This window comes from Pleuronectes platessa, chromosome 1 (assembly GCF_947347685.1).
Source record: "Pleuronectes platessa chromosome 1, fPlePla1.1, whole genome shotgun sequence".
Classification (NCBI taxonomy): Eukaryota; Metazoa; Chordata; class Actinopteri; order Pleuronectiformes; family Pleuronectidae; genus Pleuronectes; species Pleuronectes platessa.
This window is the reverse complement of record NC_070626.1, coordinates 33,621,848-33,635,022: the sequence shown is the minus strand read 5'-3', so window position 1 is coordinate 33,635,022 and position 13,175 is coordinate 33,621,848. Positions and strand designations below refer to the sequence as shown.

Sequence of the window (13,175 nt, the reverse complement as noted above, 5' to 3'; positions counted from 1 at the left end):
TGAAGTTCCAGGTTATTCAAGTTAAAGTCACATCAATAATCAAAGAAATGAGGTAAATATTGAGTCTGATCGCCGTCTAAATCATTTCACATGTCAAAGGGTCAAACCCAAAGGACATGTTCCTGACGTGTTCCTCACATGTTCCTGACGTGTTCCTCACATGTTCCTGACGTGTTCCTGACGTGTTCCTCACATGTTCTGCAGGTTCTGTTTATGAGAACTAATGTCTGAGTCAGTGTCTCTGGACATTTTCTGGATCTTCTCCTGCAGCCTCCTGGTAACATGTGTGTAACATGTCAGAGTGAGTCCATGTGAGGAACCAGCAGGACAATGTGTGGAAGCTTCCCAGTGAGCGAGTGGACGTGTTGATGAGGTTTCTAACACGTGACGTGAAACCTGAAGAACACAAACATCTCAGGATGAAGAAGAGGAGCCGGACACGTAGAAGACGAAGACGTCCACTTGGAAACACGAGGAGATTCCAGATCTTCTGGTGATGAGGGCCGACTCCGGTGTGGACGAGCTGTAAACAACAACACTGATGTTTCCACAGAAGAGTTTATACGTCATGTCCCGCCTCCTGCTGCTCTACAGGCCCCGCCTCCTGCTGCTCTACAGGCTCCACCCCTCGCCTGATGTTCCCACATGTTCCTCTTTGAACGAGTCGGACCCGACAACCTGCTGCTGCTTCACAAACACCAACTACACAACATGTCAGGACACAAGTTTCTTGACACTTTCCAGAGTACATGAGTACTTGAAAACAGTTTATTAAAAACTATTTTTTGTTTAAATAACAAAAAAATCATTAATACTTAACAAGTGTTATTTTACATTCCATTCTGGAATCTCAGCTTCCATCCAGTATCACGACACAGTGTAATTACAGAGAATAACTTAACATCCTTTTTATTCAGCTCTGTGAAGTCGTGAATGAGCTTCAGGACCGGTTCTTAATTCCAGATCCAAACTAATAGAGAGATTTGTTCACGTGTTAAAATGAACCTTGAAGTGTTAAAGATCTCAGGATCCACAGATTCTCTTCAGGATTCCTCAGTGACAGGGTCTGAACGAGCGAGGCAGCTAAACTGACACAATGTTCCTTTCAATGTTATTTAATTGGGACAAAAGTTAGTTTGCATTTTAATGTTGTTTTACATAACATCATTTTCTTCTGAATCTGTTAATATTGTGTAGAGTCAATTGTCAATGTTTACATACTTTTATTTTGCATTTGTTACTGGATTTGAAACGAAAACCAGTCTGAACTCCAGAGGAGATGGAAGTTTTCTGTCTCATGCCTTCAGATAAAATGTGTATGAGACGCTGAGGTGAATCTAAACCAGAGCCACCTCTTCCCCACCGTCCAGAGTTCATGTTGAGGTTCAAACCTGGGATAATAAGTCAAATATATATAGAGATAGGAAGAGATGTATATATGTATACATATATATATATGCAGTTTTATTATCTGTAGCAGTTTTTCCTTTTTTGTAGATGTAAAGACTTGTTGTAAATACAATGTTTTCTTACAAACGCTGGTTCTGGTGTATTTTTTTTCATTTGTGTTCTAAAGAAACCTTAAAACCAGATTTACTTTAAATAAAGTTGAGATGGTTCGACATATATCATAATTTTATATTTTAATTCTTACTTTACATAGACAAATGTACAAAGAAGTTGTTTTGGCCCAGGTAAATGAGCTTTTTTCAGTTACACAACAAAAGGCACAAGAGTTAACTATGAACCGTCTGCAAGTATCAGTGCCACAAAATAAAATACTGTGTATTTCATCACAAAGCAGACCTGATGTAACCACACTTTACAAATATCAAACACTGTGAAATACATTAAACAAGTGAAAACAAATAAGTTTAAGTTTATGTTTTTATATTAAAATAGAGTATGAAGTCATGTGTTTAAATATCTTGAGTGAACTTAAAGAAAACAATTCACCTTCAGAACCTGAACATCTGTGAAGTTCGGTATTTTGTGACTGTTTTGGAAGTTTTTTTAATTAAATTATATTCTCATCCACATTTATCATTTATTTTTTTGGCAGCTCGATCTCATGCTTCAGGTTTGAAGCTCCATTCACAAAACTACGTTTTCATTCAAACTGATCATCTCTGCTACAGATTCTTCTGACGTCCACACGAGTCTGGAAAGAGACGAGTGGACGCTACTGGTCTGGTGTCAGTTTGAAGACAGACAGTTTTACTCTGGACGAACAGAAACTGAGATTTTAGGAAACGATGACGAACGTTTGGCTGATTGGTTCTTTTCATATTGCTATGTTAATCCAGATGTTCACCGGTGGAGAAATTCAGATTTTAATCCAGATGTTCACAGGTGGAGGAGTTCAGATGTTAATCCAGATGTTCAGATGTGGAGGAGTTCAGATGTTAATCCAGATGTTGACATGCGGAGGAGTTCAGATGTTAATCCAGATGTTCACAGGTGGAGGAGTTCAGATGTTAATCCAGATTTTCACAGGTGGAGGAGTTCAGATGATAATCCAGATTTTCACAGGTGGAGGAGTTCAGATGTTAATCCAGATGTTCACATGTGGAGGAGTTCAGATTTTAATCAAGATGTTGACATGCGGAGGAGTTCAGATGTCAATCCAGATGTTCAATTGTGGAGGAGTCCAGATGTTAATCCAGATGTTCACATGTGGAGCAGTACAGATGATAATCCAGATGTTCAATTGTGGAGCAGTACAGATGATAATCCAGATGTTCACAGGTGGAGGAGTTCAGATGTTAATCCAGATGTTCACAGGTGGAGGAGTTCAGATGTTAATCCAGATGTTCAGATGTGGAGGAGTTCAGATGTTAATCCAGATTTTCACAGGTGGAGGAGTTCAGATGTTAATCCAGATGTTCACATGTGGAGGAGTTCAGATTTTAATCCAGATGTTGACATGCGGAGGAGTTCAGATGTCAATCCAGATGTTCAATTGTGGAGGAGTCCAGATGTTAATCCAGATGTTCAAATGTGGAGCAGTACAGATGATAATCCAGATGTTCAATTGTGGAGGAGTCCAGATGTTAATCCAGATGTTCACATGTGGAGGAGTTCAGCTGTTTATCCAGATGTTCAAATGTGGAGCAGTACAGATGATAATCCAGATGTTCAATTGTGGAGCAGTCCAGATGTTAATCCAGATGTTCACATGTGGAGGAGTTCAGATGTTAATCCAGATTTTCACATGTGGAGGAGTTCAGATGTTAATCCAGATGTTCACATGTGGAGGAGTTCAGCTGTTAATCCAGATGTTCACATGTGGAGGAGTTCAGATGTTAATCCAGATGTTCACATGTGGAGGAGTTCAGATGTTAATCCAGATGTTCACATGTGGAGGAGTTCAGCTGTTAATCCAGATGTTCACATGTGGAGGAGTCCAGATGTTAATCCAGATGTTCAGATGTGGAGGAGTCCAGATGTTTTTAGCCTCGTTCTCTCTGCACCTAACAAACCACAGCTTCCAGTGCACGCCCAGTGCAGGTCGCTGGTCCTGTGAGTTGTGTTTTCATGTTGTGTGGACGGAGACGGTTTGGAAACACGTTTCTATGGATGCAGCCTCAGTGTCAATAAAACGTTAAATGTTGATAACATTTAAACATTTGCACAAACTCCACTGAGCAGCTGGAAACATCTGCTGATGAATGAGAAGAGGCAGATGTCGACTGTGAAGCTGTTTCCAGTGTTTTGAGGTAAAGTTTTACTTTTAGGTTTCCACATAAAAACACGATATACAAAAATAAATGGCTGCTGTGGGAAATCAGCAATAACAAAAAGGTTGTTTCAGTCAAGGTCCTCCTCTTTGGTTTGTGTTGAAAGGTGAACTATCGTCCACCTAAAGTGCTGAATATGGTAAATAACTTTTTGGTTCATTAATATGGCTTCAACGGAGATTGGAGGACGGAGCTGATCCTGTGGAGAAGGTGGAGAAGGTGGAGAGAGATTCAGGTTCCGGACTCAACCCCTCAGCTCCGCCGGGTGCTTGGCTCCTCTGTTGCTGCAGAGTCTCTCGAGCGGTCGCAGCAGCTCGTCCTCTCTGGGTCTGTACGCCACCACGTAGCTGCTGTCCTCCAGCAGGATGCGGTTTAACGTCTGCTCGTGGTTAATGTGACGACGCACCATGAGTATGTACTGTCTTCCGTCCTCCAGGTGTGGACAGTCACACACGTTGGGGACCCAGAGGAATTCCCGGTGCTCCAGACGGAAGCGGTTCCGGTAGGTGTGGAGGATTTGGACGTCGTAACGCGTTTCCTCGCCTCGGTACAACTTCCCCAGGACTCTGGCCCGGAAAACTGACAAAGACATTGAACGTTGAAAGAAGTGCACGTTGAACTTACTGTCGGTCAAGTTATTAACAAACAGCGAATCAACGAGATTCTGACTCACCAAAGTCCTTCTGACAATACTGTCTCTGTCGTTCCCTTCGACCTTTAACACGAGGACATTTCCCACAATGTCCTGAAGAATGAACACAGCAGAAATATACATTTACAAACCTGGACCTTATAACAATATGTCAACATGTCAGGAGACATAGTAATTTAAGATATAAGATATATTAAGATATCATAATAGTAAGTAAATAAGTTGGTGGTGGCGTCTGAACATCGGCTGACATCTCAGTTTGAAACGATGATTTGTCCACATGACACAAGGATTTATCAAATGATCGATTCCCTCCTTCAGTCCTAGAATGTTTTGCTGTGCTCAACTTGCAAAGTGTCAAATATGTTTGTCAGGATCGATAAATGCTACTAATCCCTTCCAAACAGAAAATAACATCTTGATGAAATAAGAATGGAAAGATAATTCAGTCTGAATATGAAACCAAAGGAGCCTAATATGTCTTAATTAAATCGTCTGTGTTTATTTAATGTCTTCCTCTCTTCATATTGAAAGAAGGATCCTAACCATCAGCAGCAGGAGGATTCTATGTAGCAGGATTTACTGGAGCGACTGGAAGCTGCAGTTTCAGTTTAGTTGTTCCTTCCAGTTTTTCTTCTAAGTACGACTAAACACAAATTCAACATAGAAACTGAAATTCATATTTTCCAACACCCTGTAATGTTCATTGTGTCACAGATATCTACGCTTGTTGTTGATCAGTTGGTGGACGTACTTCCAGCGGAGGCCTGAGGCAGGAGGTTCCTGTGGTTCTCCTCCCGCTCCAGGCGCGGCAGGACGGCCAGGTGGGGGCGCTGGTGGAGCTGCTGGCGGCGGGTTGGGGGGCCTGACTGGCGTGGCGTTTTCTCCGGCTTGAAAACTTACAAGAAAGAAAACACAAGCCCTCGTCAACAACCGAGCAAATCAACTTTATATGTTTTATTTTATTGAAATAGTTTTAAAGATTGATTGGATCAAACTGACACTGTGGGTAACGGCTGCTTTCACATATTAAGCTCTTCTTCTGTAAATATTATATACATTCTTCACTTTTATTTTGATATCCCTATTCAATGTTTTTTTTTTATTTGCTGCTTGTACTACTTTGAATTACCTTTTCTTTTTAATGTGAATTATCTTTTTCCTTATTTTTCTTCTTACTATGAGAAAGATGAGAGAACTGTTTGTGTGGATGTTTGTCTCATTGTGGTGAAACAACACACTTCTTGCAAATTGAACAAATTTCACACCACAATATCAGCGTGGCTCAGGGGGGAGGAAGGTCGTCCACTAACCAGAAGATCGGTGGTTTGATCCCTTCAGTCCACTCGCCAAAGTTTCCTTGGACAAGATACTGAACCCTAGCTTCCCCTGACAGTGTAACTTACACTGTAACACACACTGTAACCTACAGTGCAACCTACAGTGTAACACACACTCTAACCAACAGTGTAACCTACAGTGTAACTTACAGTGTTAACGTACAGTGTAACCTACAGTGTAACATACAGTGTAACTTACAGTGTAACATACAGTGTAACACACAGTGTAACCAGTGTAACTTACAGTGCAACCTACAGTGTAACATACACTGTAACCAACAGTGTAACACACAGTGTAACTTACAATTTAACTTACAGTGTAACACACAGTGTAACCTACAGTGTAACTAGTGTAACTTACAATTTAACCAACAGTGTAACCTACAGTGTAACTAGTGTAACCTACAGTGTAACTTACAGTGTAACATACAGTGTAACCTACAGTGTAACTAGTGTAACTTACAGTGTAACCCTTACCCAAGATAATGCAGCAGCAGAAACCAGGTCCACGTGCAGAAAAATTCTTTATCATTAGTTTTTAATCCCGAATCCACCACACAAGTGTTTTCACTTATCAAGCCTGAGTTTGATAACCTAACCCCAAACCCCGATATATCCCTAACATAACCATCATATAACTAGTAGGATATCAGGCGTAGCTTCCATACAGGGCTGGTAGCATACAGCTGTATACATACGTTATATTAGTGAGGGTTATCTGATCGGTACTCCGTGTTGGGCAGGGGTTGACAATTGGTATCAGAACATCTAATTGTGTTGTTGTGAAAATGGAACCTAAACAACTCTGTGTAAACGGATTCACTTGGCTTCTTTCTCTCTATGAAGAAGATGAGGCCTTACACCAGTGTGGTTTGGTGGTGACTGGAGGAGGCCGGGGGCTGGTGGGTTGATCCCAGTAGCTGGCAGTGTGGTGAGGCTGATGCAGTGGACTCCTCCTCCCATGGTAAAGGGCGTACTGGTCTGATGGGAGCCAGTACTCGTACTCGATGCCTGAGTTTCTGTCTGTTGCCAGCACCTGCACACAAGGACAACATGGAAACATCTAGAGGGGCCTGGGTTGGAATGTTCAGTGAAGGATTCTTAAATGTAGAATAGAATTTTAAATTCTCCTCCTCACCTTCAAGGCCCTTAATAATATGGCGCCATTTTACCTTGAAGAGCTGTTAGTACCTTATAAACCCACTAGAGCACTCCGCTCCCAGAACTCAGGCTGTCGTCCCTAAAGTCTCTAGAAGTAGAGGAGGAGCCAGAGCTTTCAGCATCAAGCCCCTCTCCTGTGGAATCATCTACCACTTTCAGTTCGGGAGGCAGACACCGTCTGTTCGTTTAAGAGTAGACTCAAAACCTTCCTTTTTGATAAAGCTTATAGTTAGAGATGGTCCATGCTTGTCTCAGACCTGCTCTTAGTTATGATGCTATACGTCTAGAACAGTGGTTCTCAAAGTGGGGGGCGCGGATACTCTCCAGGGGGGTGCCATGTCCGAAAAATTAAAAAACGACCAGTCACTGGTTAGTGAAGCTCCCTCAGTGGTGAACTGGAAGGGGCTGGACTGACACAAACAAATCAAATACTGTTTCATTCCTGATCCACCAATCAAAAGAGGAGTGTTATCATTTGAACGCGAGTTGCACGTACGCTTCCGAGTATAAAAGTAACTGTAGGCATGGTCAGCAAACAAACACAACTATGGACAAGTTTCTGATTCATAAAAGTCAGGCAACCGATGCGCCAGTTGCGAAGAAGACAAAGCTTCGCAAATATGACGAGAGCCATTTGCAGTTTGGTTTCACCGTCACTGGCGCGACTGAGCAGCGTGAAGCCATGCAAATTAAAAAGACACCTCGACACCAAACACCCCGACTTGAAAGAGAAGCCTGTGGACTTCTTTAAAAGGTAAACGTGATGGCCTCCAGCAACAACAATCCAACATCTCCAAGCATAGCACTGTCTCCAGGCAGTGTCTGGAGGCATCGTATGTAGTTGCTCATAGAATTGCTAAGCTTGGCAAACACCATATAATTACAGAAACACTGATTTTGCTGACCGACACCGTCTGTCTATGTCAAATGACACTGTGTCACGCCGAATATCAGAAATGTCAAGTGATATCAAAGAGCAACTAATACACTACATTCAAATCAGTCCTTGCTATGCACTGCAGCTGGACGAATCCACAGACATCGCTGGACAGGCCCAGCTTCTCACTTACGTTAGGTATGTGCATGAAAAGGAAATCGAGGAGGACATCCTGTTTGCCAGCCTCTTCAGTTTAATGTCCTTGACTCGTTCATCCAAGACAGTGGTTTGGGCTGGGGAAAGTGTATTGGCCTCTGCACAGATGGGGCACGGTCGATGACAGGGCGTGGGCGTGGCCTTGTAGCTCGCATCCAGCAAGTTGCTCCACTTGTGCAATGGACACACTGCATGGTCCATCGCGAGGCACTTGCTGCCAGGAAAATGCCGACGCTCTTCGAGTCGGTGCTTCACCAGGCCGTGAAAATAATTAACCATATTAGAGCTCGTCCACTTAACTGCCGTTTTTTTGGGGTCCTCTGCCAGGAGATGGGGTCAGGGCACGAACAGCTGTTGCTGCACACTGAAGTTGGCTGGCTCCCCAGGGGGGGGGGGGGGGGGCTGTTACAACGGCTGTATGAGCTGCGAGAGGAGGTAAAGTTGTTTTTGACTGAAAGTCAAACAGATCTGGCGAAGCACCTGGATGATGCCATGTGGCCTCTCTCTCCTATCTGGTGGACACTTGTGACCGGCTGAACGGCTTTAACCGGTCTCTGCATGGCCACGAATCTAACGTTCTGCTCCTCGCTGATAGAGTGAATGCCTTCACGCAAAAAATTGCTCTCTGGCATGGTCGCATCAGTTCTGGAAACTGCGACATGTTTCCCAGCCTTGCAGACTTCATTGCCGATGCACGTGGACCTGATTTCTCCTCTCTCCTCCAATCAGCTGCTGATCACCTTTTAGCACTGAAGAATCAGTTTGGCTCCTATCTCAAATAGGACTACCGTTCATTGGCCTGGGTTCGGGATCCATTTCTCTGCTCAGCAGACGAGCTGTCAATAGACATTCAAGAGCAGCTTATTGAGCTGAAGAGTGACAGTAGACCAAAGCATCTGTTTAACACCTCCCCTCTTTCTTCATTCTGGGTAGCATTGATGCCAGGATACCCTCAGCCAGCTAAGGGTTAGGGTTAACCCTTAGGGTTAGGGTTAACCCTAACCCTCAACTTATTTGTGCGAGGCTTTTCAAGACTGACTGCGCTCAAAACTAAATATCACAACCGCGCACAGATCGAGGAAATGTTTGTCAAACATTGTCCCAAGATTTGAGGACCTTTGATCACAAGAGGCCCATAATAATAACAGTATCCTAATGATAGCAATAATAACACTTATTATTATAATTATTATTATATAATTATTTAGAGGGAGAGGCGGTGGTCTAGTGGCAGAAACTTGGACTATGGGCAGAGAAGGTCTCTGGTTCGTCTCTGGTTCGACTCCACAGAGAGACAACAAAAGACGAACCTGGATTGATCTGTCCAAAAAATCCAAGAGTCTCCCTACCCTGTCTAGTGCCCATGAGCAAGGCACCTTACTCCCCCAACATCTGCTCCCCGAGCGCCTGTACATGGTCGCTCACTGCTCTGTGTGTCCTGCACAAGATGGGTCAAAAGCAGAGATTAAATTTCCCTACCTGCATGAGTGTGCCTTTGCATGACTGTGCATGTGTTTGGGATGAATAAATGCATCTTAATGATAATAATAATAATATAATGGTGGTGATAATAATGATGATTATTATAATATGAAAGCATGCAGCCTCACATAGCTGCTAATGTTAATAGCCTATTAACAGGCCTACTACTACTGATCATAATCATATAATAATAATAAATAGTTAAAAAAGTTATAATAATTGTCTGTATGGGCCTAACAATAGCCTAACCTTGACACGTAAGGCCTATCAATAACAATAAGCTATCTATCTATGGAGGGGTAGAGCCTCAGTGAAGCCTCAGGTTCGGCCTGTAAGGCCTGATGACGCTGAGAGGCAAAGGAATTTATGACACATGACACACGGAGCTTCTCTTTCCAGCTTCTCCTTCATCTTCTCCATCCTTATCACATAAAAATAATTCATATCTCATCAGTACATGTTACTGACTTGACCTCTTCCCCGAGTCCCTTTGCCTTATCGCCCGCAGATCCAGGGCCTCTGTGGCCGCACCATGGATTGTGATTTATGGATCGCGTGTCAGAGGTCGCGGTGGTGGATCCAGTTTGATCCAGTTTGGTGGATTCTGTATCGTGCTGGCTGATCGTAGTGGTAATGAAGGATCCTGTGTCGCGTTGGCATCAGATAATGGTGGTGGACCACGACCGAGGTGGCAGATGATGATGGATCCTAACTGGTGGCAGTGGACAATGACTGTGGACTATAGTGGATCTGGTCTGGATGGTGGATCATGATCCTGCTTGCTGCTGACCACAGACTATGATGCAGCAGGACTGTTTGATATATAGTATTGAAGTTATCCTTCAAGATGTTTCCCCTCATCAATGCTGCTGACAACTTTAATCTTGATGATGTTTCCTTCACTTGACATCTGTTGACTTGTGTCCGTCCTGGGAGACGGGTCCTCACATGTGTCTCTGAGGTTTCTATGTATTTGTACCTGTTAAAAGGTTTTTAGTAGTTTGTCCTGACTCTTGTTGAGGGTGAAGGACAGAGGATGTCTCACCATGTTAAAGCCCTATGAGACAAACTGTGATTTTATGAATATGGGCTATACAAATAACATTTGATTGATTAATTCAGTGGCTGCATCCTTTCTAGGATGCATTTATAGATGGAGTGTGACTAGGCTGTCCCATTTCAATTCAATTCAATTCAATTCTATTTGTATAGCACCAATCATAATCTACATTATCTCATAGAAGGTCAAGACCTTAAGAATTATACAGAAACCAACAGTTCCCAACATGAGCAGCTCTGACAACTGAGAGAGAAGAATCTCCCCCAAGGCTCCTTCAGACCTGAACGTCCATTACAGAGATAATAGAGATTTAGAAAGCTAGCTAGCTGGATGGGTTTAGATAAGATACAGCATCTCCAGGTCCTCAGACAAGATGATGATCAAACTATCATCTTACGGTTCTGTCAGGGACTCTCACCATCAGATGAAGGTCTTCCTGGGTCGGTCCTGGCACCTCGAAGCTCTCCCAGGTGTCTGCAGAGCGTCGGTACAGCAGCTTGGTCCCAGCTACAGTGTACTCACCTGGAACACTGATCTTCCAGTTACCATTGATAACAAATTGGGAGCGACCATTCTGAAGGGCTGGACAAGAGGAGAAGGTGATGGGAGGAAGGACAGAAGGAAAAGTTCTCAGTTATTCTCAGTTGATAAGTGAGTCAAAGGTTTTTCTAACGACCAAACACCAACATTAATGTCTCTGTATCAGTGGGTGAAGGCTGAAGGTATGTCAGCCATGTGTGGCAGCTGTCTCCGCTCAGGGCTCAGAGGGATTTTCCATGACCATGGACTCAAGTACCTTCACCTGCTCCGGCCCTGTGGTCAAGACCTCGGAGGTTTATTTTGGTCTCGTAAACAGGGATGAGAATAGACGCCCTTGGTTGTTGACTGGAGAACTTGTAGCAGGTCCAGAGACCAAATGAGAAAGAGTCCCTCTTGTCTCCGGGGAGAAGTAGCAGTACGTCTCAGGATTCTGCTTATATGTGATTAAAATCATTACAATAAATATAAGTTTTTTGTGTTGTTGAAAATGTTTTCAGGCTGTTTTCTGTTGTGATTGGTCATCGTGGGAAATGTCGGCCTGTGCTCTCACATGACCTGGTTTTAAATGGGGGCGTGTCAGACGAGCTACTAAGGTCATGTGAGATCATAACTTTGTGGAAATAACAATAGAAGTAATAACCTTGGTTCTATGGTTCTAAGGAGTAACTCTCTTTACCTGGAGAAACTCTTACCCAGATAGTTCCTGCTGTCATCAGTGACTCGGATGTGAGTGGCTCCAGCCGGTATCATGGCCACCTCGTTGTATCCGAAGGGTCCGCCTGCTCCACAGAGACATTCAGTTAGAACCTTGGTTTCATTTGATAATTTTATGACCAGGAACACGACAACAAATTAAAATGAGGCAGAGAGAAGAAAAGCCTCAGAACTCAAGAAAATGTAAACTCATTTATATTGAGGAATAAACTTCAAACAGCAATTTCAGACAGATGTGACCTTGAGGCCCTCTGACCTTGTGAGGAACCATCTTGTTCCACCGCCCTCCACCAGTGTTACTTTGTGGAGAAATGCAGCGGCAGAGAAAAGCTGCTGAGGCGCCCAAACATTATTCTTAAAGACTATTATCAGCCTGCGTTGTTCTCGCTCAGTCTGAGCTTCTGTCACAGAACAACTCTCAGATGATTGTTTATGTTTATATGAACTGATAAATTCTATCAAATCCTAAAACAGGATTGAAAAGTAATTTCTGTCCTGACAACAGATTATCTTTCTTTCCTGTGATGACATCTTTCTCCATCAGGGCCTGAACTATTATTAAACGTACGTTAGAGGAGAACAGATGTTTGGTTCCCTCCTCACGAAGCTTCTGGATCAGTCTCTGGAGAGTTGATCTAAGACTCTGTAGATAAAGATTGACGACACGATGGCTCCCAAAAGGGAAACCAAAATGTTTCTGTCATTTCAGGTCGTTCTTATCTCACTGATGTTTGTCCAGGTTTCTGATCGGTGTGGTTTGAATCAGTTATTTGATGATATAAAAACTGAGAGGGTATGATTGACAGCTGAGACTCACTCAGGATTGGTTGAGAACAACAGAATCTCTGGAAGGAGATATGTTGTTTATCTTAATATTAAAATACATATCTACAGTCGTCTATGGTTGTAGATGACATAATGCCGCTGATTTGTGGAGCTTTACCTAAAAAGAAATAGAAAAATGGAAAGTGAAAAAAAAACTCTCTAGTTTACATTGAGAATTTCCAAAGAAAAAAGAGTCACGTTGATTCAGCAGGGGGTATGATCTTTTATTACTTGATTTATCTGATTATATCTTATTCTACCTCTTTATATATATATATATATATATCATAGAGTATGAGCAAACCACAGAAACTCTGCAGGTTCCACCTCCTCACAACAGCTTGAACTGATCAGAGTTTCCCTCCGAGCTTCAGGATCCAGTGGCTGGAGCAAGAGCTTCAGTTCACTTGTGGCCTGAGGAGTTTTCCTCCTTCCTGAAATCGTAATGAGTGTAACGAGTGTAACACAACATTAACGACTTCCTCCCTGGACGGCAACACTTGTGTTTATCACACATGTTGCCATGGGGTCTGTTCACTTCATCTGAGATCCTGAAGGACCCGAAGAA

General features: G+C 42.9%; 1 protein-coding gene across 3 annotated transcripts in view; it reads right to left on the bottom strand.

Moving 5' to 3' along the window:
* Nucleotides 1-726: 726 nt before the first annotated feature.
* The window catches only part of adamtsl5 (ADAMTS like 5), a 31,446-nt gene continuing 18,997 nt past the window's right edge, over nt 727-13,175 (bottom strand). For all 3 annotated transcript variants that reach the window (XM_053418129.1, XM_053418167.1, XM_053418203.1), the window contains 6 exons: nt 11,761-11,847; nt 10,947-11,110; nt 6,594-6,768; nt 5,147-5,290; nt 4,414-4,485; nt 727-4,319 (listed from right to left, as the gene is read on the bottom strand). In XM_053418129.1, coding sequence (XP_053274104.1) covers nt 3,985-4,319; nt 4,414-4,485; nt 5,147-5,290; nt 6,594-6,768; nt 10,947-11,110; nt 11,761-11,847 — 977 coding nt within the window. In that variant the 3' untranslated portion in view covers nt 727-3,984. The remainder of the gene's footprint in view (nt 4,320-4,413; nt 4,486-5,146; nt 5,291-6,593; nt 6,769-10,946; nt 11,111-11,760; nt 11,848-13,175) is intronic.